The sequence below is a fragment of the Seriola aureovittata genome, chromosome 2, assembly GCF_021018895.1.
Source record: "Seriola aureovittata isolate HTS-2021-v1 ecotype China chromosome 2, ASM2101889v1, whole genome shotgun sequence".
Classification (NCBI taxonomy): domain Eukaryota; kingdom Metazoa; phylum Chordata; class Actinopteri; order Carangiformes; family Carangidae; genus Seriola; species Seriola aureovittata.
In genome coordinates, this window is record NC_079365.1 from 9,943,345 (window position 1) to 9,968,131 (window position 24,787).

At 40.4% G+C, this 24,787-nt stretch overlaps 3 protein-coding genes across 4 annotated transcripts; 1 reads left to right on the forward strand and 2 right to left on the reverse strand.

Moving 5' to 3' along the window:
• Window positions 1-62: 62 nt before the first annotated feature.
• zgc:64106 (uncharacterized protein LOC393348 homolog) lies at window positions 63-11,552 on the reverse strand. The gene is made up of 6 exons (XM_056385612.1): window positions 11,389-11,552; window positions 5,982-6,221; window positions 5,431-5,520; window positions 5,081-5,269; window positions 2,129-2,238; window positions 63-378 (listed from the first exon to the last, which is right to left on the reverse strand). Exons 1-6 carry the CDS (start codon window positions 11,543-11,545, stop codon window positions 199-201), a joined length of 966 nt encoding a protein of 321 aa, XP_056241587.1. The 5' UTR covers window positions 11,546-11,552; the 3' UTR covers window positions 63-198.
• Window positions 11,553-11,714: 162 nt separating this feature from the next.
• On the forward strand, window positions 11,715-21,481 carry aqp7 (aquaporin 7). 2 transcript variants are annotated; one of them, XM_056385632.1, is made up of 6 exons: window positions 11,715-11,834; window positions 18,880-19,006; window positions 19,116-19,253; window positions 19,378-19,496; window positions 19,642-19,859; window positions 20,121-21,481. In XM_056385632.1, exons 1-6 carry the CDS (start codon window positions 11,742-11,744, stop codon window positions 20,317-20,319), a joined length of 894 nt encoding a protein of 297 aa, XP_056241607.1. In that variant the 5' UTR covers window positions 11,715-11,741; the 3' UTR covers window positions 20,320-21,481. The 2 variants fall into 2 exon arrangements, with proteins under 2 accessions (XP_056241607.1, XP_056241599.1); XM_056385624.1 differs by lacking the exon at window positions 11,715-11,834 and adding an exon at window positions 17,519-17,976.
• Window positions 20,501-24,699, reverse strand: tpgs2 (tubulin polyglutamylase complex subunit 2). The gene is made up of 7 exons (XM_056385644.1): window positions 24,518-24,699; window positions 24,311-24,390; window positions 24,135-24,222; window positions 23,842-23,982; window positions 23,582-23,695; window positions 23,281-23,444; window positions 20,501-22,334 (listed from the first exon to the last, which is right to left on the reverse strand). Exons 1-7 carry the CDS (start codon window positions 24,591-24,593, stop codon window positions 22,116-22,118), a joined length of 882 nt encoding a protein of 293 aa, XP_056241619.1. The 5' UTR covers window positions 24,594-24,699; the 3' UTR covers window positions 20,501-22,115.
• Window positions 24,700-24,787: the final 88 nt, after the last annotated feature.

The window sequence follows — 24,787 nt, forward strand, 5'->3', positions numbered from 1 at the left end:
CCCTCAGGAAAGAACCTATTACCACGATTTTCCATGAATCACAATCACTCAGACAACATGACTGCTAACAAAATTACTTTTTAATGTAAACTCATTACAACGCATTGTGTCAGAATTCCTCCACCCAAGACATGCATTTAGAGCGTGGAATGTGCCCCCTGTTTCTGTTATCAAGCCTCCATTTGCCTGATGGTTGTTTCAGAGCTTTGACGTCAGTCTCTCGCAGATCTCAAAGTCCTTGACCGCGAGAGCAGCATCTCGAGCTAATGGGGCGGGGAGAACAATGGAGCAGTCGCTATCAAAATACTTCCCTGTTATCCCCTCGGTTTCCTCTGCCACGGCACAGTAGATTGAGCTGACTGCACCCTCTTCTGGAGACTAAGAGGGAGACAAGGAAGGTGGAGAGGAAAAGTAAGATTACAGTCAACAGAAACTACTGATAGATACAGATAGGTGCAAATAGTCAACCAGGAAGTTTGTGTAATCTCTGCCCTGATGCATGTCTAGAACAACCAGTTTGTTGTGTATGTAGCCAACCCTTATAGGTACATACAGGGCTGTATCACAGACCCCCATCAGAGCAAGAGGGTTAGTTCTTGACCAAGAGTTTGAACTCTGAGAGGGGTTAAGAAAAAACAGATGTGAAAGTGTTTATGAAATGGGATGGAAAACTCTGTGTGTGTGTGTGTGTGTGTGTGTGTGTGTGTGTGTGTGTGTGTGTCCTACCATGCTTACATTTGTTGTGCAACACAGTTTTCCCGTGCAATGAGGGATTATTAGCAACATTTTGGGGTGTGCTGTCAGTCAGTTTAATTAGCTAATATGGATAAAATGTTGGACTCATTTACAACCTGTATGACTGTCTCAGGGCTCTAATGAGATCTCAGCAATTACTGTGGTAAGTGCAATGTTATTAAAACAAAAATCAACCACCCAACAGATCAATACACTCTGTAGGATGCAGCCAGAGATGTGTTCAAGTTGACTATGAATACAAGGGTATATGTGTCCAAACTGGTTTCCCTACAAGAAAGATGAAAATGTGAAGAAAAAAAAAGGCACAGCTCAATTCATGATCATAGTCAAACTTTACCAGTGAACTCAGCTCACTTAGTCACTGACCAAAGTTACTGCGGACAGTAGCAGGACGAATGCATAAGTATGCAGAAATAGGCTGCTAAGATCCAGGCGAATGCATCACACCTCATGGGATAATGAGTAATTGTGCAGCAGGACAAGGACTCTATCTTTCCGACACACAAGGAGTTTCATGGACAAATGGTGGAATGTTCAGGACTGGATGAGTTATTCACCTGAGTTCAACACACTTTAACCTGTATTTCACCTGCTGAACATCAGGTCCAGAAACAAGCAAGGAGTGAAGACGGCTGTGGTATAGGCCATCAGCAAGGACGATGCCAATTAATATTCGAATATATCAGTATCCAACGAGTATGGAAGGTGTTGTCTTCTTTTCTTTCTAAAACCATATACAGATATACAATATAATATAAGACATGGATTAAACTATGTTTGTCTGCTCTAATGTATGTGCTGCCAAGAAGCTTACTACCTCCAGTAGTTCAGTTACAGTTACTTGCAAAGCCAAGAGTTAGCATATTGTTAGTGAAACTGTTATGTGTGGTCCCATTCAGGATTAATACACCACAGGAATCAAACCTGTTTAACAGGTTTCCTGAAATTGCACTTGAACCAAGTTCTAGGTTTAGTTCACATTCACAGTTCACGTTTTTTTTTTTTTTTTGCTATGGATGGGTTGTGAAACATATGGGAATACTTCAACTTGTTTTTCGGGGTTTTCTAGTGTTTAAGATGGTTTACACATGGAGCTTGTGGCAGCTGGAGCTAATCATTACAACAATATATCTTTACTGCCATCAGTTACAATGTTGAGTAAGTGGCTGAAACATGGCCACACATAAACACTCACCAATGCTTTCTCATAAGAAAACAACCGAATTCACTACAATGACTCTACCAAACCATTCTCTCACTCTGTAAAACCAGAGAGGTGAGAGTGTATTTATATACCAGGACGTGGTTCTTCAACAACAACTAATGACATAAGGGATTATGTGGGCAGTGACAGTTACATAAAATGACTTACCTTGAAAAAGAAAAATCCAATGAGGCTGAAAAGAAAACGAACTATAAATGGATAGTGTCTCATCACTTCTGTCATGACAACACCAGGGTGGACAGAGTTTGCAGTGACACCTACATGTGAAAAACATACAGAGACACACAGGCACAAGTTACATTGGCCCTCATTTATCAATCTTGCGTGAAAACAGGCGCAGATCTGAGCGCAGAATTGGTCGTACGATAGGATACACGTGTGATTCATGAAACATTCGTATCTGACCAATCCCAGCGTACGAATGATCGGGTCTTGATAAATGCGGCGGCTGAATTCGATCGTCATTAACATGTTACGCCCTTAAATATTCCTGGTTCGGAGGCCTCGCCCACTAAGGTCAAACATGGAGAGAAGAGTTACTGGCAAAAAACGAAACTTTTCAGAGATGGAGATCGACATCCTGACATCCGAGGTGGAGCAAAATAAGGATGTGCTTTTTGGCAGTCTGAAGAGTGGGATCCAAGGAGCTCATAAAACCGCTGTGTGGAAGAGGGTGACGGAGATGAGTTTGGCCCTGCAGTGCCGCCTCCTGCAGCCGCGCGCCAACACAGCTGTTTTGAAAAATAAAAGAATCGTGTGTGTCCCCCGGTCACCTGCCCACCACGTTTAAAAGTGATAGCTTGGCATCACAAATCACCTGTACATTTATAGAGTGGTAGTTTTTGCGATTGATGAATGCGTAATCATTCATGGATGGTGCCTTCAGACGCACAAGAGTGCAATCAATTGCTCCAACCAAATTTGGAAACCCAGCAATCTGGAGATCCCTGCGGTCTCTGAAAACGCGCTCACGTCTGACACGCGTGTATTGTTCCTCCAAAACGAGTAAATCTGCCATCATTATGATTTGATAAATGTCAAAGCATCTGTTTAAATAGGGGAGTGAGTAAACATCTGACCAACCACAGTGCAACAATGATTATCTCACCAGATGCTTTTAATTGTTGTTCCAGTTGTGTCATACCCATCGGAAAAAACAAAAAACAATTACACAATTTTGCCATGAGTTAATTTGCAAACACACATTTCTGCTTGTATTTATTATCATTTCAAATTTTAATGTGCAATAATTAGATGTCATGTTAGGCTATTTAGCCTATCATATTGTTTTATTGTACAAAAAAGTGGTATCAGTAAAAAACGTGGGCTTTTTTAAAATTCAAAATTTTTTTATCTTGTTTTAAGAATCCGTTTTGATCTGTTCTAAATGTGTGACTGTTTATGCTGATGACAGCTGAGGTTTGTTTAATAATTATTTTCAGACTCAGCCAGATTTTGCTGTGCTGCACCGCAAATCCAGATTTGCTTACACGAGCTCAGACCTGACGTGAGATCTGATCGTAGCGTCCGCTCACGTCCAAATTGATAAATGCTGAAGCTTGCGTGGAAACGGTCGTACGCACGGTTTTCTGCCGTACGTTCGTTTGATAAATGAGGGCCATTGTGAGCACAAAGACAAACAGAGTGGTATAGAAAAACATAAGTCTTTTATCACAGGCTTTCCTCCGTAGATTGTTTCTGGTCTTTCTGTCAGGGGGGAGATTCATTTCAGCTGTACTGCTTTTCTAAAGATAGAATCCCTGATTGCATTCATCTGTGGTCTTCATGGGGATCCAGTACAAGTTTAAAGGAATTCTTATTTCTCAAAAAAATGCACTGTGTTCCTATTTGTACAACAGCAGACAGAGACAGTTTAGTCTGAGATTTGATCAAATCAACATGAATGTAGCGGTTAAGGAGCGGAGCACAGAGCAGAACAATACATAAATAAACATGTTCTTAGCAACGGAAGCTCACAATATAAATGACAGTTTACTTAACAGTAATAAAATAAAATCACAAAGTCTGGTCTTTCTTGGGGGTTGCTACCACAGATGTGAAAATAGTTGTGTAAAGTCTTTTGTTCCTCCAAAGGGAGCTGTGTGAAGTCTGATAAACTGTGTCAAATGACATCACTTGAGTCATTTGGGGCCGAACACTACAAGCTTGAAAATGTAAAAACCTGGGGGTGTGGAATTAGAAAGGGGTGAGCTTATCAAACCCCCGTAACATGTGCCTCATCTTTGCTTCAGGCTAGAAGCTATATTAGTTGCCACTAGCATAACACTCCCAAATCTATGACCGAACTTTTTGCAGTTGAGTTGCATGGTGGGTCATGCAAGGAAACTATATCTCTGGTTCTATTGCATCAATTTTTTAAAATAACTTTTTGAGTCTGATAGTGTTATAATTGTGCAATGCTAAATCGGCAGAGTACTCTATTAAAAGTGCTATATGTGCGTTTTTGCTATTGCTACAAAGCCAGCGTTAGCAATTAACAACGCTGCGTTCAGCATCAAGCTTAATTACTTTACTGGCCAAGAATTGTCTTCAGTGGTGGAAAGCATGCCCATTTTAAATCTTGTTTCGCTTCTATTTTTAACATTTATTTTCTTCTACTGAAGTAAGCATGCTAACAAGCCTGGTCCAACCATTCGTGTAGCTAATACTACTCTGCAATAGTGAGTCACTGTAGCATCCAGGCTGCCCTCAGTGCAGCAGAAGTTGTCAGAGGGTGTATTCTAACCTTTTGTCTTGTAAACACAATGATGGCTGAAGCACATGGCAAGCGTTCTTTATCACCACCACCACATTCAGCGGCAGAGAAAACGTACATATAGCACCTTTAAAGCAAAAATATAAAAAGTGAATTTCAATTTCCTTTTTGGTTGCTGGTTGTTGTCACTGCTGGTAGCACAGCATTTCAAAGTGTGCATTTTAATCTAAATGGACGTCACAATTTGAAGATCATTATCAATCCGTTGTCATTGATTCTCTTTTGCACTGTCAAACATTTTCTTCAGCATTTATTCAAAAGGGAAAACCATGCATTAACTATACTAATGAGTAATAATCATAATAATCTTGGTTTTACCCTACCTGTCCCCTGTAGCCTGCGTGCTAGCTCATTGGTACAGATGATATTGTGCAGCTTTGTGTGATTGTAGACTTTATCCATGTGATAAGTGAGGTTCTCCCCATGAAAATGGGAGAAGTCCACTTGACCCTTCTTATGGTTGACTGAGCTGAGATTGACAATGCGTGCTGGAGTTGAACGCTTCATCAGATCTGGAATATAACAAAGAGATGCAGAGCGAGGAAAGGAAACGAGAAGGAGAGAGAGGAAAAGGACAATTCAATATTTTATATGTCAAAATATTAACAATAACAGTCAGTCTATAATCCATCCACAATATCCCTGCGGTATTAAATAGAGAGTACATACTTACCCAGCAGCAGGCTGGTGAGAAGGAATGGCCCCAGGTGGTTGGTGGCAAAACACATGTCAAAACCATCCTTCGTTATCTGCCTGGGCAAACCTGGTTGTAGATTGTAAAAAAAACTGTGATTTGCAATTGATCTGACAAATTAGATTAGACATACAAATACACACATAAGTATGCAGAAAACACATTTGTTCTTCTATACAAATGTATCACACACACAGAGGAAGAGAGGGAGAGAGAAACAAATAATACAATGTGCTAAGAGTATAGTGCAGTGTCAGTCATGCATTTTTTTTGATACTATCAGCTCCTTTTAAGGTCATCTGCTGCTCAGGAGGAACTTTTGTCAAAGTAGAGAAACTTAACATTCTTGATGATGCATCAGTTTTTTGGGTTTTTTTCTTGGCAGCATTAGATGTCTTTAAGACTCCTTGCCTACAGATGTTTGGCAGATGGGGAGTTACTGAACTGAATGCTTTTTGCTGTGGTGTGGTTTTATACTTTCTTAATGCTTTCATAATTCAGCTTTAGCCAAATTATTCATTTTACGTCACCTGACACTCCAGCATTGTTGACAAGGATGTGGAGAGCTTTCTCATCCTCAAGAATCCCCTTCGAAAATTCCCTGACTGAGTCCAGAGAAGAAAGGTCCACCAGACGCAAGTGGATGTCAGAGTTTCCTGTTTTCTCCTTGATTTCCTTCAGTGCCGCTGTCCCCCGGGACTCACTTCGACATGCCAAGATAACACGAGCCCCGCGGCGTGCAAAGTCCAGAGCAATGAACTTTCCGATCCCTAGTAGAGTGGAAGAGAGCAGAAATTTGTCTGCACTACTTGATAACAAAATGTCTATACAGTGGAGAGAATTCAACAGGTGACTTTTTGAAATGAGGAAATGCACTGAAAAGACAAAATGCTGACATACTGATAATGTTTGAACTGAGTGGCTCACAGGAAATCAGAATGACTTTTAACAACTAGGCTCTGTTCTCAGCTCTCACTGTTGAAGCATGTGGTTTTAATGGCCCAATGCAAAACCCTACAGTTATTCTAGTATTGTAAGGAATGAACTAGTTTCAGATACTGAAGAGGGTGGGGTTGGTTACTTTCTGTTTGTCTTCACTGTCCAATAAACCCTATCAGCACAGTGGGAGAGGTGATTAATTCTAAATTTCAGTCATCTCTTTGTGGAGTTTGGTGGATTTAGTTGATAGGTCATAGACTGTTCCCTAAGATTTGACAGGGGAAGCAGCCTCTCCTCAATCAGTGCTGGGCAGGTTACTGTACGTGTGTCAGAGTTCCAGATAAAAGATAGCATTTTCAGATTTTGTAGATAAATAAATACCAGTGGTTATTATCTCTCTCAATCAGGAGAGGTCAACCTATCATATCATATAGATTTCATATGTAACTCCAGTAATGAATATAATTTAAATTAAATATGATTTAAACAGAATTTAGGGGTGTCAGACTGAAAGGCAGCAGCATTTCAATAAATATCTAGAACTGAGAGGAAAAATGCTTTAACGATCCTCTCACACAACTTTATGTACTGTGTACATAAAGCCGGTTTTGTTGCATTTTACCTACAAGATTTTCAATATGATAAATGTCATGGTATTGGCTGTGCCTCTCTCACATTCCTACTGTTTCTGTGGTTTTTCCCCTCCGTTATGTTTCTTGTTTGTCCCCATTTTCTATCTCTCTATGTCTGTGTGTGTTTGTCTATTTGGCATGGCAATCCCTTCCCTCCTGCTGCCGATCCACGTGCACACCTGTTACACATCCACTCATCAAGCTCCTGCAATATAAATAGTCCATTCAGTTTGCCAATGTTGTGCCAGCACTATGGCCAAACTTCTAGGAAGTTCTAGCTCTAGCTTCCCCCAAAGCTTTACTGCCCCAATCAGGATTAGAATAACCCAATCCTCAATAAATCTGCTTTACACACAACAATATGAGTGCATGTTCATCATCAAGCAACATTATATTCTGCTGCACCATTAATAGTAAAATAAGTCATAGTGGAGGTGCACTCACTGTAATATGTATATCCTTGGATATATGTACATGTATGAAATTATTCAACTGCCAAAAGTTTTCATTTGCAGAAAAATGAATCTACAACACAATGTGAGAAAGTATTTGCCATGAAGGATATAATTGAAAAGGGAAAAGGCTTTGTTCACATGCCTCATGCCTTGCTTACAACAGCTGTTGCATGTTACTTGTAGCTACTATACTTTTGAGGATGATCTTTGAAGTAAGGAATAATAACTCTCTAAATCTTTCAATGTGGAGCACAATGTTTCTCATTAAATAAACATGTCACTACATCATGTAAATCAAAGATAACAAAGGAGATGATGTTAACCCAGGTTCAGGGATCTTTGACAGGCGGGGAAGCTTGCAATAGAGTTTATCAAAGCCCCACCAAACAATCAAACAATTTTTTTAATCAATATAATAAATCAAATTACTGTATCTTAATGTGAAAGGGTGTTGCTTGTAGCAATGAACCAACAGAGAATTTCTATTGAACTCTGCAGTTCCCCTATATACTCTCCGAAGCCACAGAAAGAAACCAACTCTACACTACTTTCCTGCATCACACGGCACATCAAAGTTAGTAACTTAGCTGTTGGACATATTGTAGCATTTATCAGCTAAAGAGCCATATACTTCTTCAGAAGTTGGGGGAGACCAAAACAGAGCTAAAAGTGGAGCAAATATCAGACTTATATCCTACATATATCCATCCAAATGAATAGGGAAGTTGCTCTGTGTCTGACTGCTAGCACGTTAACCATTACAAAATCATAAGGTGATAATATTGTTGTGTTTACAGCTTGTTTTGCTGCTCCAATGGGGTAAAAAAAAAAAAAAAGATAATAAGTAATCATGCTGTTGGGTAATGATTTCTTACTTAAACAGCTGTCAGTTTCACAACTTGGAGAAAAGTACAATACAGTTCAAAACCATGAATAGCTATGCTGCAATCACAGATATGATTAGGGTGTAGCCACACCGTTACTATGATTTTAAGCAACCGAAATATTCTGATGATCTAGTTCTTGATGTTCAAATGAATGAGCTTCAGTCCAATTCTATAGGCATACAATTGTTGGGATGAATTGGATAAAGCAAAGATTTAAGCAGCAGAGATAGTGGTGTGGCGAGGAATTGATTAGGTTATTGGATAACACTCCTGATCACTTCATAGTCCATGAATAGAGCCTCTGACACAGTTTCTGAAGAGTAATTAGGCATCACACTGATTCAGTGTTTATGTTATTTGTCCTCATATCTCAGGCAGGATGCAGGATCTGTGTACAGCGCGAAACAGGGAAGGAAGAGGTGTGGTTTAATGAAAAAAATGAACAGAAGCATTGTAAGTTTGGAAACGATAACTGCAGGTCCAGTGCAGTTTTAACTATAATTTGCTCTGCTATGATGTCTTCTGCTCAGATATACCTAAAAAGGTAGGGGATGCTGCTATTTCATTTAACGTAAACTCCCCGTCTGTGTTTTGTTCCCACAAAGGGCAAACAATCAGAAATCCTCCACAACCTGACACTGCAGCTGCAACTCCCTCGACACTGGGGTCAAGTGAGGCTTGAGCTCAAGAGGCTACATCCTGGAAAGGAAACAGGCCGGATGTTGTGTGTCCGAGGCTGTTAAAGGACTGTGCAGCCCATCTGGCTGAGCCTCTCCAGAGGATCTTTAACTTAAGCCTTCAAACAGGGAGGGTCCTGGTACTGTGGAAAACATCATGTCTTGTTCCAGTCCCTAAAGTGGGACGACCGGCTGAGATAAATGACTACAGACTGGTGGCCCTCACATCACACATCATGAAGACCCTGGAGCGGCTGCTTCTCCACCTTCTGAAGCCACAGGTTGAACATGCACTATACCCCCTACAGTTCGTCTACAAGGAACATATTGGAGTGGATGATGCCGTCCTTTACATGCTCCAGAGGGCCCATTCTTACTTGGATGAGCCAGGTAGTTACATGAGGATTATGTTCTTTGATTTCTCAAGTGCATTTAACACCATCCAACCCCCCATCCTTAAAGACACGCTGGAAGGGATGGGGGTGGATCCCTGCTTCACGTCTTGGATTGTGGATTACCTGACAAGGCTACCACAGTACGTCAGGCTGGGTAACTGTGTCTCAGGGAGAGTGAGGAGCAGCACTGGGGCACACTTATAAATGCAGTGAAATGCTTCACATGTTTTATCAGTCAGTGGTGGCCAGTGTACTCTTTTATGCTGCAGTCTGCTGGGTAAGCAGCATGTCAGACACTCTCAGGATTATTGTGGAGAGACGCATGCAATGTAAGATGGAGGCCATCTTGGACAATACCAACCATCCCCTCCACAACATTCTGGCAAACGTCTCATCTCACTGCGCGGCAGAACAGAGAGGTTCAGGGGATTTTTATTATTATTATTATTATTATTATTATTATTATTATCAACAATGAGCTAATGGACACAATGGATCACTCAGAACAACGTTGTATTGATTTGCAGCGACGCTTCCCTCTAAGGTGACGAGCGGACCCAAACCATGCCAGTAAAATGCCCCCAAACAGAGCCACCAGATGCCCTCACTGTCAAGCATTCAGGCCTGTACTGTTCTCTTGGAGTACGCCACACATGCACTTAGCCACTTGTCGAGAATAAGGTGAAGGATGACTCATCTGACCATATCACTGACCGGTGTCTCTGGTTTTTGCACCAATGAACTATTAAATGTGCTTTCATCTTTGCAATGAGGGGTTTAAGCTCTGCAACCATATTATAATATTCCCTGTATGTAACTGTCGACAGTCTCTCGTCACTGACACAGTCTGATCAACTCCTGCCTTGGCAGTGTCAGTCAGCTGTGGAAGAGCTGCTCTTCTGTTTTTCCTTACATATGGCATTAATGTACGAGTGCCACGGTCATCAAGTGTGTGCTGTCGACCACAACGTCTGACCCTATTAACTGATGTCTTTCACATAGATCTAAATGCAGATGTCACTTTAGTCACTGTCCATACTGAATCACTAACCAGTTGAACAGTCTTTGTGACTGAAGCTCCTGCCATCTGTGCCCCAACAACCCTCCTTTCAAGTCACTTAGATCTTTTCCTCTCACCATCTTGATATAAAATCAGAATTAACTGGGCCTACTCAGCATTGTCATGCTGCTGTTTTCTTTTCCAACCCTAACCCTAACCTCCCCTACCCTCCTTGTGCCTTGCTTTCTAAAATTAACCTGTAAAGCACTCTTACCTGCATTTGTATGAAATGGTGCTATAATAAACCTGAACTTCAACAATGAAACGATTAAAACCTGACGAAGTTAAAATTGTGCAGTGGGCACAAAGTGACCAAAATGTTCATTTGGGAGATCAGAAGAAATTCTTCTGTTGACTGTTAATAATTAATCTATTAGAGGTTGAAGAGCAGTGGCTGCAGAAAAGACAGACTAGCAGGCTAAATGGCTTAGACTCTGTACATCCAATCTGATCTTTCTAACTACAACAGTAAAATCACCAAATTACAATACAACATGAATTTATTACAAATATACAGCCCTATATGTTATGTATACAATATAATATGATAAAAAAAATAAATAGCACAGGTTTCCAGTAGTGAAACAAGCACTTTAAAGAGTTTTGCAGAAAAAGTTCTTGCTGCCAAAACAATTCTTAAACCTTCATATAGAGACTACACATCTGTCTCTCTCTACAAACAGATTCACAAAAATCATTGTCTTCTTCGTTCTTCCTCTTAGAAAAGGGCAACAAGTCAGGTTATCTTTGCTGGTAATGATATTTTATACATGTCTTTTTATTTAAAGAAACGTTAAATGTCCTTTACAGCCATTCAAAACTACCACGTTCAGCAGCCTCGTATTATCCTCCCGTAGCAACATAGGACCGAGAGGGATTTAATTAAACCAACCTGTATTGGCGCCTGTCACTATAGCAGTCTTCCCCGTGAGTCGCACCGTGCAGGCTCGAGGATCCCACCACCCTCTCCGCTGCAGGCGCACTACGACCGCCAGCAGCGCCGCGGTCGCAGCCCAGCCAGGGTGATACAACACATCACACCAAGTCATTGCACTGCTAGATCCGCGCTGCTGCCACCAAGACCCGGGAGAGGACCGCAGGAGCAACTCTTATAAGTCTTCAGTGTTGGTAGGTGTGCCCAATGTCCTGAGCGACGGTGAGCCTGGTGCTACAAATAAACTGATGCAGCTGCACAACCAGCGTTTTCAGTAAAGTGGTTGAAATTTATAGATATAACTTCCTTTCATGAAACCCCTGGATTTCATTTTCTTTTCTTTTTTTGTTTTTTTTGTTTACTTAACTCACGGTGAAGAGAAACACGCCTCTCTTCTTTCTAAGGTCAGTGTCTTATTTCGTCAGCATTGTCCTGCCTCCTGCTCTACTGTATATTTTGCATAATTTCTGAAAATTAAAAGTTTGTTTTCATCTGCAATTTTCTTTCTTCAAAGACAGTAATTTGATTCTGAAGATTTTAAAGGGACTGGATGAACTTTGAAAAATCATTTCAAGAATCAGGCCACCAAAAGAGAAAACAGAGAAAGCAATCCTTCTCAAGCTGAGCTAACAAAGCTCATAAAGTAAAACAAGGTGGTGTGTTTTTATCATACAATCATTTTGCAGATGAGTGTAGTGGCAAATGTTTGTCAAGTAATAACTTAACCTTTGAAATATGATCCCTTTATTATAGTGTTTTACTGTTGTGTTTAGAAACATTAGGCCTACTGAAGCAAATAAACCTTTGACAGCATCAGAAAATTTAAGCACAGGGTGTAATAATGACTAACTTGAGCAACTTTGATAATAAGTGAGTTATTATTAATATTACTTTCTGTATTAAGACTGGCTGGTCAGATTGGGAGTTATAGCAAGTTCTGTTCCTGGATGGATTGTGCCTTTAAGTCTCTAAAGTTTTATTATAGTACTTCTCTGTTGTAATACTGCAAATAAAACATAATTCCAGTGAAGTCTTACTAAATTTTATTTTATTTTGAAATACAATAATCCTTTCTCAGTGTAGGGGTCAGAGTAACAAGGCTCTTCCACCTTTGTCTCATGCTCAGGGGAAAAATCAAGACCACAAACTCACCTGCAAAAGCCACTTAAACGATCAAAACCTATTTCACATGTCTCCAAACATGCAAAATCAGTCAATCACTTCAAGATTGACACCAATGAATACAATCCTACAAAGCCTCACGTGTGATGTCCCCACGGCCAACAACAGATACCTGTTCTCTGAATGTAAATCTCATATCAGAAGCCATGACTTCTCGATTCAATGGATCTCCAGTCTCTACGTCAAAAGAATACAACAGGACAACAACTGGGTGTAAATAAAAGAGTTTATTTAACTAAACTACTATCTACAGAGTAAATGCAAGGTGTAATAATCATAAAGATGAAAATAATAATGAAATGAGCAGTGTGATGAGTTGGCAATGGTAGGAGAGAATATGTTATGGCTATACACTGTGGCTATACAGCTAATGATATTACATCTACGAATTAGGTTTGATGATTAAATATTGCTATATTTCGACATCAACCCAGTCACGTGCAGAGTGTTAAGACCGGCCTACTGTGAGTTGCGCTGTAGCTGAAGACCCTCGGCTGGAACCCAGGTGGCTGTGGTTGCCGTGGTAACCCTGGAGACGCGGGGTCTAGGTGGATTCTCCTGGAGGCCGTGTCCCGTTATCACGATGACGGTTTCTGCCGGTGTCTCAGCGGTTCAGCGCTGGTGGAGTTTGCCAGGAGACTTTCTGTCTCGGGAACTCTTGATTTCTGCTCGGCTTCTCTGCAGGAGGTCGTGCAGAGGTGTTATCTGCTGGTGTCTCTTGTGGGTTAATGTAAAATAAACTCTAATGCTCTTCACTTTGGTTGGGTAACTTAGAGGAGACTGGCGTTGACCAGATGACTCTAAAGTTGTCAAAATCTTCAAAAAGGAAAACTTGATGATGATTAAAAGTTACAAAATGACTCTGAGGCACTTCTGTTGCTTTGGTTCAGTTGGTCTTGGCTTGGCTTATAAAAATGTAGATAATGTAGATAAAAATCATGTTACTTGGAGCTTGTGGCAAAGAAAAATAAAAGACGCGAAAAGTGCAAAAATGACTAAGAGCCATGAGTTTGTGGCGAGCAGCTTAGAGCTAAGAGTTTCCATGGCTACAGAGCCGGGCTTTGAGCCGGGACTCTGATCTTTGAGCAAAGATCTCAGCTTCTAGTTTCTGCATCGTTTCTCACTTTGCGCATCTTCTTTTTCTGGACTGTGAACTCTGAACTGGTCTGACTTTGTGACTATGTGTGAATTGTTCACGACTGTTTTATCAAACATTCTATGGGACAAAAGTTTGGGATTAAACTATTGCATAGGAACATCTCATGAATTACAGAACAGCTATATATTTAATTTTACATTCTTCCTCAGATCTGTGTCTGAACAGAGTTCTGCTGGTCACTACCCAGGACTGGAATGTGGGTTGTAGTTTATGACTCTTATCTAGAGAGGGGCAGAGGAAGGGAGGTTGGTGTATGTGTTCCTGCATGGCACAGCTAGGCCAGATTCACACCTTAGTGTTAATCAGTCCTTTTTGTTGTTACTTTTCCTATACAAGAAACAATCAAATATCAATAGACAAAGTCTTATTGTTACAAACTGGAGATTTTGCCTATATTCTCCAGTTGTCTGGTGTCCATTGGTTAATCCTCTGGAGCTGACCCTTTGACCTTTGGTCTGGTTCTGTGTCGTTCGGACATGCTGAAAGCATGGTCTGTTCGTGGAAGAGGGGTCCTTTGTCTCTGTTTCCTATCAATCTGATATTTGATGGTGGGAAGAGTCGCAAAGTGTCAATTGTGGGTCCGTAACTCTGCATGTCCTTATAATGAACTTCCTTAAGGGCTTGTGACTGATGGCAGGCCACGTATGTACGCTACACCGGGCTGCACCCTCGACCAGCTTCGGCCAAGCTTTGCCCGTGGTTGATAACATGGTTCACAAATGTTGCTTGTGTTTCAGTGGACACCCTCTGCTGCCTGTTCAGTCCTCTCCCTCTACCCCCGCCTGTTCCTTAACCTCTGTGTCCTCCTCTCACAGAGCCTGGTTTTTGTACCTGCATGACACTTGATTCTTGCTCCATTGTCAACACTATGCACTGGGTGAAACCTGAGCTTCCATATATGCTTGTGTGTAATTACTGCACTGCCATGACATGCACCTGTGATACAAGACTGAAAGCATGTGGTTCTCTTAGTTTCACCTGATCCTGTTCTGAGATAATGTGATTCGATTTGTTTTCAGTTGAAGGGCGGCTTTGCTTACAACCACTGACAGTGTGTGACTGGCCTCGCTCTTTCATACACATTTGAGGAAAGTTCAAGGTGACTTGATTGAAAACACCAATGCAATGCAGGACAGTATCAAGGTTAGTGACAGGTCTGCGATCCTGACTGGCAAACGTACAAACTGTTTTCATGAGCTGTCAGAGTAAGATGAGAAATGCATCAACACAAAACGTCTTTAGTAGCTTTCATCAAAGTGATTGAGAAACACTGTGTTGCCCAGTCAGCGCTGTTCTGATCGTTTTTATCTATCTGGAAAGCTTAAGGCATCATTTTCACTTTATTCTGTCTACTACTGTAATACAAAAGGGTTAAAATGCCATAACAGGTTTAAGTCAATCAAGAATACCCTAGGGAAAAATAATACTGAACTAGTAATGATATATTTGCATCTTTAAACAAGCAATAAAGAAAGTAGGCCAGATCAAAGTCAATCCTTTGCACACAAATCTGCATTAGGTAAAAAAAGGACATAGATAGATAGATAGATAGATAGATAGATAGATAGATAGATAGATAGATAGATAGATAGATAGATAGATAGATAGATAGATAGATAGTTGACATAGAGGGATGCACATGGTCAGCAACACAATCTGGCCACTAGAGGGCAATATATGCTAACAAGTTTAACTTAATTACCTATTTGTTTCACATTCACATGTAAGCTTCAGATGAAATTATTTAGTATTTTACTTAATAATTACTGTACTGTAATAATTGTACCATTTCTAGTTGAGCAAAAAAAATCTGCCTTAGCTATTTGCAAGTGGCAACAGGGACAAGTTTATTTGGCTTTATGTTTCACATTTACTACAGCCAGTACAATCATATCAGTGACCCTATTCTCCTGAGCTTTGGAATGAACCATTGGTTAAAGAGTAACTACACACTACATCTTGTTTGGAGGAAAAGCATTACTATACTGACCTCTGTGGGATGAAAGGCTGAAGTCTGTTGAACCTCTGACCAAACCCATGAGCAGAGTATCAGTGTGGTCTGTTGTGGTTGTACCCAGCTATGTCAATGCTGAACAGGAAGTGTAATGAGCACATGGTCGCCACTAGTTTGCTGTGCAAGCAAGAGAGAAAGGACAAGAAAGATTAGAAGGTCATGGATGTAATCCTTGTCAGTTTGTCTCAGTGTCAACAACTGTAACACAAAAAAAAGTCTATGGTCAAAAAAGTATTTTCTGTAGCTCACTTCAATAATAAAAAAAGCACTCTAATTTTTCATTGATTAATTGTGTCATGAGGAAGCAGAATTGTCATTGTTTGGTTTCCAACGGGAAAGGGGAACATTGTGTAGGTTTAGTGTTTTACAGTAAATTCATTCATGATTTTCACATTCATAATGGACAAAAAATCTCCACACGCTGCAACTTAAAACAAACAACAACAAAAAAACAAACAAAAAAACCCAATTTAATCAAACAAGTAGAAAAGACACAATCAAACAAAAGAAAGATCATCCCCATTGTCACATTTAGAAACAAGAGTCAGGAGCCATGTCAGGGACAGGGGTGGTTTGAGCTAAATGTTAATAGCAGCATGCTAACATGCTGATGTTGAGCATGTTTCAAGTTCTTAACATGCTAAACTAAATAGTTCAGCTTAGGGTGATGGGGATGTCATTAGTCTTGCAGCTATTGGACAAATTAAAACTTTGCTATGGTGGTGCCACAGGAAAAGTCAGGATCAGTGGTTGTTGAGACATTTCACTACAAACCCCGACCTCCTATAGTGGCACTACAGGAAAACTCAAGGGATTATCAATATCATTAGGATTCATTGTGTGGGGGATTCTTACAGTCACCGCACTAGCACGACAACAAACCTGCAATAAACACCATCAATTAAGAAATACAATAGACACACTGCAAAATACAGAAATGCTACATTTCCAGGGGAGACTAAAAACGGATTAACATGCTATTCACACAGGTATAACCAGTAGCTCCCAACACCAAATCAGGTTTCTGGGTGTTCACCAGCTTTTCTTATCCGTACTAACTTCTTTTGCTTTAGTTGTAGGCTGCTCATCAGAATACTCTTTTTATAAGATGTCAATGGACTTCATTTCAAAAGCAAACCGAATTTTCAGACTTCTCTTTAACTATCTTGTTCTTTTCTAGGTAATGTGGTATCTTTATCCATCATGTGACATTGAAAAGTAACTTTCCAAAAGCAGAGGTCTGCAAAGTCAGTTGTGTACTTTGTGATCATGTTAACATGTTAGCAAATGAAAAGAGGCATGTTTCACATGGGATAAGCATGTCTGGATTTGTTGGCAAGCTTTTGTAAATTTCCACAGTGAAATGCTGATAATGTGTGACTGTAGTCAATAATGAAAGTCTTGTTTTAGTCAATAATATTTTCTTGTTTCCTCCAAAGTCCAGCATCATCCCAGCATTTAAAGGTAAAATATTTCAACACAGTAACAGTGTCGACATAGTAATATGTTGCACATACTATGAAATTTATTGCTACTTGCGTTGCAAATATACATTCACTAATAAACCATTAATACTGAAACAAAATATCAGTGTGCCATGAATCTTTACAGATAAACATCCATAAAGAAAAAGTTGAATTACATATAATGTCTGAACATTTCTGTTGGATGTTTCAACCTATTTCCTTATTGGCCAAGTATCCTTAGATAATTCAAAGCCATTGGAGGATGTCAGCATATGTGTGGGTGGGGGGAGGGATGTGGGGGCTGGGTCAAGACTATAAAATGTGGACAAATCTCAATGGGTATGTGTGACAGAGAGAGAAACACACACATACATAAAGATAAAGTGAGTGGAGAAGAGAAGGAGAACCGTTAGAGGAGAAGGGGGGAAAACAGCCTGAAACAGACTTGTTTATGGACTACTGTGTGATATGGGAGGCACCTCTTAAATTCTTCACGGGGGTCTGAACCTGAGCTTTAATTTGTACTCAGTTAGCAAATAAACTCTACTGGTTTAAAACAAAAGGGACAAAGGAGAGAAGAAGAAGAAATGAAGGACTTGGTGCAGTCAGTAGAACTAGGAGTCTCTCAGCGGAAAGGCATTAAAGCAACTCGACCCAAAGTTTGGCTAAAAAATGAACTTGTTCGTGTTGGACTTGCTGAATCCCTTTGCACATATGTCATGATGGTAAGAAAGAATTTATTATAAAAGATGACATTTTAATAATGTCTGTTTTTAAACTTGTTTCTAACATTCACTTTGACAGCGTCACTTTTTTTTTTTAGCTCTTCCCTCATTTTTGAACATTGTAGCATGCTTATGTGTAACAACCACATGCCATTAATAATTAATGTCATGCTCTTGACCCTGATAACATGCCCTGTCAACCAAACACATAGGCACGTTTCACAGTCACATGGCAGGGGTCGTGGGTGGGGATTGGTAGGTTGAAGTGGGTGAACCAGGAAATCTAGTATTACCAGAGGAATGGTCAGGCAGTGGGCCACATGGAGAGGGTTGCACAAGTCACATGTTATCTATCAGCTGTTACAATAAACCCTATACTTAGAACTCTGGAAGAAATACACACACACACACACACGTACAGTGACCACATGCTGTAGATAAGTATGTGAGTGAACCCACTGGTATATTGTATTAAACTTGCTGTGTTTGCACCTGGGAAACCAGACTTAAAATAAATATGCATGACTTTTATAGGAGGAACCACACATTTCCTGTTTCCTGAAAGACTAGCAGTGTCAGCTTTTTTTCCCCCACTGGGTCCACAGTTGCTTTCACTGAGTTAAAGTTAAAGAGAGAAAAAACCCTTGTCCAGCTTCTTTAGCACATGTAAATGCAGCACCACAGTTAACAAAACCTTCATTCTTCAGTTTAACTCTCATTGGCTGACTGAATCTGACTTAATTGGCACAACTCAACCTGTTTATTGAATGTCTGTCATCTGTTTGGTGGTTTACGCATGCTGCTTGTTGGAATGTTTTCCCTAAATTAGACTGTGAGTCTTTCCCTCTCTGTAATCATCATCTGTGACCTTGCCTGTGAATTGTTGGTTCTCTCCGAGTGCAGGTGTTTGGCCTGGGGTCTGTGGCCCAGGTAGTGACAGGACAGGGAGCATTCGGACAGTACCTCAGCATAAACCTGGGTTTTGGACTGGGTGTCGCTATGGGGATACATGTTGGAGGGAAAGTCTCAGGTATGGGAAATTGACCCTTGCAAACCCTACCTTAAGAAAATCCTTAAAGATCATTACAGTCATTGTGCAGCTCACATATTGTTTTTCTCATGCTTTCTTGCTCCATCAGGGGCTCATATGAATGCTGCAGTGTCATTCACAATGTGCACATTTGGTCGCCTTACGTGGAGGATGTTGCCTGTGTATGTTTTTGCACAGCTATTGGGATCATTTCTGGCAGCAGGGACAGTTTATGCTGTCTATTATGGTGAGGGCAACACTGCATGTTCTAGCAAAAAAATACACTGAACACCTGTATTATTATAAAACCTTTTTCTGTATTGTTATCCGTAGTTATACTATGACTATTTGTCATATGTTTCCATATGCAGAGGCCATACATGATTATTGTGGAGGAAACCTGACTGTAACTGGTGTAAAGGCCACAGCTGGTATTTTTGCCACCTATCCTGCACCGTACCTCTCCTTGCTGGCTGGATTCATCGACCAGGTAGCCATGAAACTGGATTAAAGGATTACAACTACAAATCACCATCATCTGACAGTCACACTAACCCTTTTCTTTGTTGTATTGTTTTACACTCGGCTATCATGACATGCGATTCTATGTGATGTTTGTTCTGTATGTGCGCCAGGTGTTTGGCACAGCTATGCTGCTGCTGTGCCTGATGGCTCTGTCCGACCAGAAGAACAAACCGGCCGCAGCAGGCAGCGAGCCTGTAGCGGTGGGTCTCCTGGTTCTGCTCATTGGCATTTCTCTGGGCAGCAACAGCGGCTATGCTATCAACCCCACCAGAGACATCGCACCCAGGGTCTTCACTGCCATAGCAGGCTGGGGAGCTGATGTGTTCAGGTATAATACAAGAAGGATGTATTGGCATTTAGGCAAGGATTTGCTGTTGCTACATGTCACCTTAACTTGGGTTAAATCGAAGGCTAAACATCTCTGTTAATAATTAAATAACCTGTGTAATTTTTCAACAAACATTAAGACGGTATTGCTGGTTGTTTATGAACATTACAAAGAAAAAAAGCTTAAATACATATAAATTTCGATCTGCCACTCTAATTTTCAATTTTATCTATTCATAGTTGTCCGTCTTTATCTGTGCAGGTCTGGAAATGGGTGGTGGTGGGTGCCTCTAGTTGCTCCCCCCATTGGAGGTGTATTGGGTGCGGGAGTCTACAAGGCCCTGGTGGAAATGCACCACCCACCCCTCTCTGAACAGGGTGGGGGGTTGGTGGAGGAGTTGGAGGAGGAGACTGCTCCTCTGGAGAAACCGAAAAACATCTGTGCAAATGTATGTGTGTGACAAACCCAGCTGGGTAAAGTGTTAAAGGCACGTCTGTGGATATCTGAACGCAGAGAAAACATTCCATGATGATGAGGGTAAAAAAAATAGACCAAAAATGAAACGCTCAGGTCGGGGACTGAAAATTTCTGAGAATGGCTCAAATAGGGTTTTCAATAATATCAAGCAATTTCAAAATGGGTCTGTATTATGTCATTTAATTTATGAGTCATTCAATTTCTGTAAAAGAGATTGACTGTAATACATATAACATATTCACAATCTGACAATTTTAACCGTGATGCTGACAACACCTGTGGCTGGCTCCTATCCATGCAAGTTATAGATGAAAAACAAACAAAACTAGAGCCATTTCATGCACCGAAGGGGAATTTTATGTCAGGATCATTGAGGAAGAAGCAGCTGATATAACCTTGGTATCATCCATTACAGCAGTCAACAGAGGCCCACTAACACGAGTTTGGAAATAACAGTATATGTAAAATAAAACAAATAGCCCCAATACTTTGCACTTAAATAAGCATGCGTCCTTTGAAAATAAGAAAGAAACAGTAGGAGGTGGCTCCTCACAGCATGAAAGGGCAGAAGCACACCCAAAGACAATGTACATGCTTATCTTACCAACAGTCCAGCACACAACAGCCTTAAGGCAAAATGTGTGTTTCCTGATTCGATCCAAAAACCAAACCCTAGAATCTTATTAAGTCTGCCCACAAATTTTATCTCCAAAATACTGCTACATATAACACATTTATTGATACAGACTCGTCAGAGCAGATGTTATCACACAACAAGATCAACAGGTCTGTAACATGTAACATTTCATGGTTCAGATTTGAATACACACTTAAGTGATGTAATGTTTGATACTGAAGCTCCCAGGCGTTGGTTGTGTACGCCCGTCAGTTTCCACAGATACTCTGAATTGGATTATTTACATTGAAACATGAGATGGTGTTTGCAGGTGAAAAGCGCTGTTGCTGCCCAACTGAAACCAACACAGTATTATTTTCTTCCTGTTTCTTTCAATGTTACATTTACATAAATTTGTGTTATTTATCAATTTTCAAACTTATTTTATAATTGTATATATTATATATATATATATATATATGTTATTGTTGTATAATACATTCAAAATTAAAATATTTACAACAGCAAACTGAGCCTAATGACAATAACTACAGTTATAAAATGATATAGTGCCCTTAATTACATAATTACATGAATTTCCCCTAGGGGATAAATAAAGTATCTATCTATCTACCTACCTATCTACTGAGTGTTAATGAGTACTTTTTAGTTACAGTAGCCTAATACTTGTGCTATGCAAGCAGCACATGAACATAATTTATGAATTGGCTGTTCTGAATTATTTCACCAGGAGGTGTCAGTAGTGGACACTGTATTAAATGAGGCTGGAAATTATGAATCTGTTGCTGATACACTCTGCTGCTTCAGAAAGCCTCATTTCTCCATCACTAACATGTAGCAGTGAAAGGTGAACAACAGTGGTTGAGTTATCAGGAGTTTCCATGTCTATCTAAATGTAAGGCAGGCAAGTTTATTTTAACCACCTAAACATAAACAACATTAGAAACACTGTTTTACATGCCACGTTGACTCCAACAGCCCACTGCCACTTTAGCCATGTGTTGAGCCAAGTAAACCCTGGTTACATGTCTATTCAGACATTCAGCAAGAAGTCTAGCCAGTGGAGGGATTGCTTGACTGCTCTTCTAATCCTGATGATCATGTACACAAGATTTCAATGTTTTCCTTGAATGGGAACCTTCTCATCGCTTTGCCCCACTGTGTCTTCCTGCGTTACCTTGGCTCTTGGCAGTGCTCCCTAAGTTGCACTGTGCTGACTGCTTCTTCTTGGGGGCGGGTACCTTGGCTTTGCCTTTGAAAGCCTTGGTAGGATCCAGCTTGTTGAGATAGGAATCTCCTGCAGGATCAGCCAGGCTGAGGTCACTGCTGAAGGTCAGTGGCTGGTACAGGGATGCCCACTGCTGTAGGGGAACAGCAAATAGAGATTGTACTGCTTTTTATCATTATGTCGACATAAAATAACTAATAATACCTTATCCAATAACCATTAGAAACTAGGTGTAAATGTAGGAATGCTACAGAGAAATTGCAAAAGTCTTACTACCTCCTTTACTTAATGTCCCTGCAATGTAATTTACAATCTCAGGAACTTTTGGCATTCAGTGCATGGGAGTAAAAGACTTGAAAAGGCAGTTATATCTAAAGCACTAGCCTGCAATTTTCTATTTAAGATGTTGAGGTAAAACACTTTAATGCATTGCGTAAGTGTCTTTAAACTGAGTGTTGTGTCAATGTGTTTAAGTCGTAGGTCAGCCAACACTGTAGTATGTTGTAAAGGGACCGCAATGAATAAAATGTTTTTTATATGCAGTGACTCCAAGTGTGTTAATAATACTACAGAACCTACACGACAAATTAATGTATTTTAACTAGACATTATTTACAGTTACAAAGGTTTTTCAGATACCATTTAATCCACAGCACAATGGGTCTCATGCAAGAGCATTTTTGTATTCTTGTCCTAAAATTCTCTTTTCTTGTTCGTATGAGTTTTCCAAGTCAAATACACCAAATTCTCTTAAATGTTCCTTTTGGACTAATGAATACCACCTGTTCATGAGGGGGGCGCAAATTCATGAGACCTGAATGTTAACGTAATAAACACCCCTAAACTTGGCATATTAGTCTACCTGTTCTGCTTTGTTTGTGCATTCACAAACATGTCATACAAAAGTAAACAGAAATACAGAGCGAGTGCTTTAGGCAACACAGTTAGATCATTTGTCATATCTAAAAGAAAACTGGTGAATGCCACAAATTCTCTTAAATCACTTGTATGTGCCAGATCAACAAATCTGTTCATTTGGTTTTTGCGGTCATTGTCTTGTGATTAAAGCCTCTTGCTACCTTGGCCTGGGGGCTGGGGCCATATTGGGTGAAGGCATACTGCCACTCAGGCAGACCCAGGTGGGTTATCATCAGTCGGTAGTACGAAGTGAATGTTGCTGTCAGAAAATGCCAGTACAGAGAGCGATCAAGGAACCAGATTTCACTCTTCTGGGCTACCACACCTGGAAAACAGAAAGAAAAACATCTAAACGATACAAAATCAGTTTTACATAATTAGGTAATATATTCATGTTTTTAATAGATTTTAGTGTAACGTTTTTATTAAGAGTAATAAGCACAGATACAATAAACAAGAGACCTGGAGTGCAGTTTTTGTAGACCAGGCACACCTTGCCACTCCCACCACAGGAATCCAGCTCAAAGATGCGGCTCCGAGAATCAAAATGGGGTGCAGCGGGAGCATGCTCCGACCCTGCCAGGTAGCATTAATAAATCTTGAATAAATATTTACTTTCTGATCAAATTTTCATTCATTAGCCCGCTTTCTGCACAACATTGGCACACATAAACAGACTTGACTGAAGTTGACCACATGAGGACCTGTCAGGTGAGCTTTACCGCTTTCTGTGCTGTTTTCCTCCCAGTCCAGGTCAGCCAGTGAGGGTGCATTTGGAAGAGAAAAAAGTGATACTGGTTGAAGCAGTGGGCACAGCCTGGCCACACTATTAACCATCATGCATCCTAAGGGAACACACTCATCTGAAAGGCAAACACACACACAGACACAGTTATGATTGTCATAGTGCTGAAACAAAAAAACTGGAGCTATTTAGTCCCAATAGTAGCCTTTAATTTTAATAATTTAAGATTCTTGTGAGACAGAAAAACATGAAACTAATGAGGTAACCTACTGTCTAGTTTAACGCTCCAGGTGAGTGTAAATCCATCCGTTGTCAGATAGAAATCTCGCAAGTCTTCTGGCAAAATACAAGTGTTTTTCTATGGAAGAATTAAAGCACGTTCATATCCGTGACAACAATGTTCAAACTAAACATCATGTGATATCTTTGAGGAGAACATTTTTCACCTGTTCCCATGAGAGCAGGCTTCTTTTCTCTGCAGGCTCCCTCTCTGCGAAACGTACATCGACCACACCTGGCATGTTTTCTGACAAAACAGGGACAAATTCATAAAATATAATCACTTCCCATCAGGCCACCAATCTGTTTGCTAGCTAGCCCGAACCCTGACGTTATGTGCTAGTTTCAGAGCAAAGACCAAAGCTAATACACACCGAGTATTCGCGTAATGCCAAGCGTAAGTCTCTCAGCAACACCTTTAAACGCTAAACTGTCTTTTATCTCTTCCATTTGAAGAACTGCAATCAAAACTTGGTACAAATCCGTGCAAGCATCCTCTGTAGATATCTGCTCTGCCTCCGTCACTTTGCTCTGTCTACATCAGCTAGCAACGCAGACATTCACAGGAAACGATAAGGCAAGCTTTGCCGCAAAACTGACATATGTTTAAGCCAATAGAAAGCCGCCTTTCTGCATCATAACCA

Bases quoted from the DNA above. Each gene is read 5' to 3' on its own strand.
- zgc:64106 (XM_056385612.1), bottom strand. From the start codon at position 11,545: ATGACTTGGTGTGATGTGTTGTATCACCCTGGCTGGGCTGCGACCGCG. The intron at 6,222-11,388 runs GTTGGTTTAATT...CCACTCTACTAG, and splicing joins AGTGACAGGCGCCAATACAG to GGATCGGAAAGTTCATTGCT. The intron at 5,521-5,981 runs GTGACGTAAAAT...ATCTACAACCAG, and splicing joins CAACAATGCTGGAGTGTCAG to GTTTGCCCAGGCAGATAACG.
- aqp7 (XM_056385624.1), top strand. From the start codon at position 17,839: ATGAAGGACTTGGTGCAGTCAGTAGAACTAGGAGTCTCTCAGCGGAAA. The intron at 17,977-18,879 runs GTAAGAAAGAAT...CTCCGAGTGCAG, and splicing joins TTTGCACATATGTCATGATG to GTGTTTGGCCTGGGGTCTGT. The intron at 19,007-19,115 runs GTATGGGAAATT...TTGCTCCATCAG, and splicing joins TGTTGGAGGGAAAGTCTCAG to GGGCTCATATGAATGCTGCA.
- tpgs2 (XM_056385644.1), bottom strand. From the start codon at position 24,593: ATGGAAGAGATAAAAGACAGTTTAGCGTTTAAAGGTGTTGCTGAGAGA. The intron at 23,696-23,841 runs GTAAAGCTCACC...GCTACCTGGCAG, and splicing joins GGAAAACAGCACAGAAAGCG to GGTCGGAGCATGCTCCCGCT. The intron at 22,335-23,280 runs GTAGCAAGAGGC...GTTCCCCTACAG, and splicing joins GCCCCAGCCCCCAGGCCAAG to CAGTGGGCATCCCTGTACCA.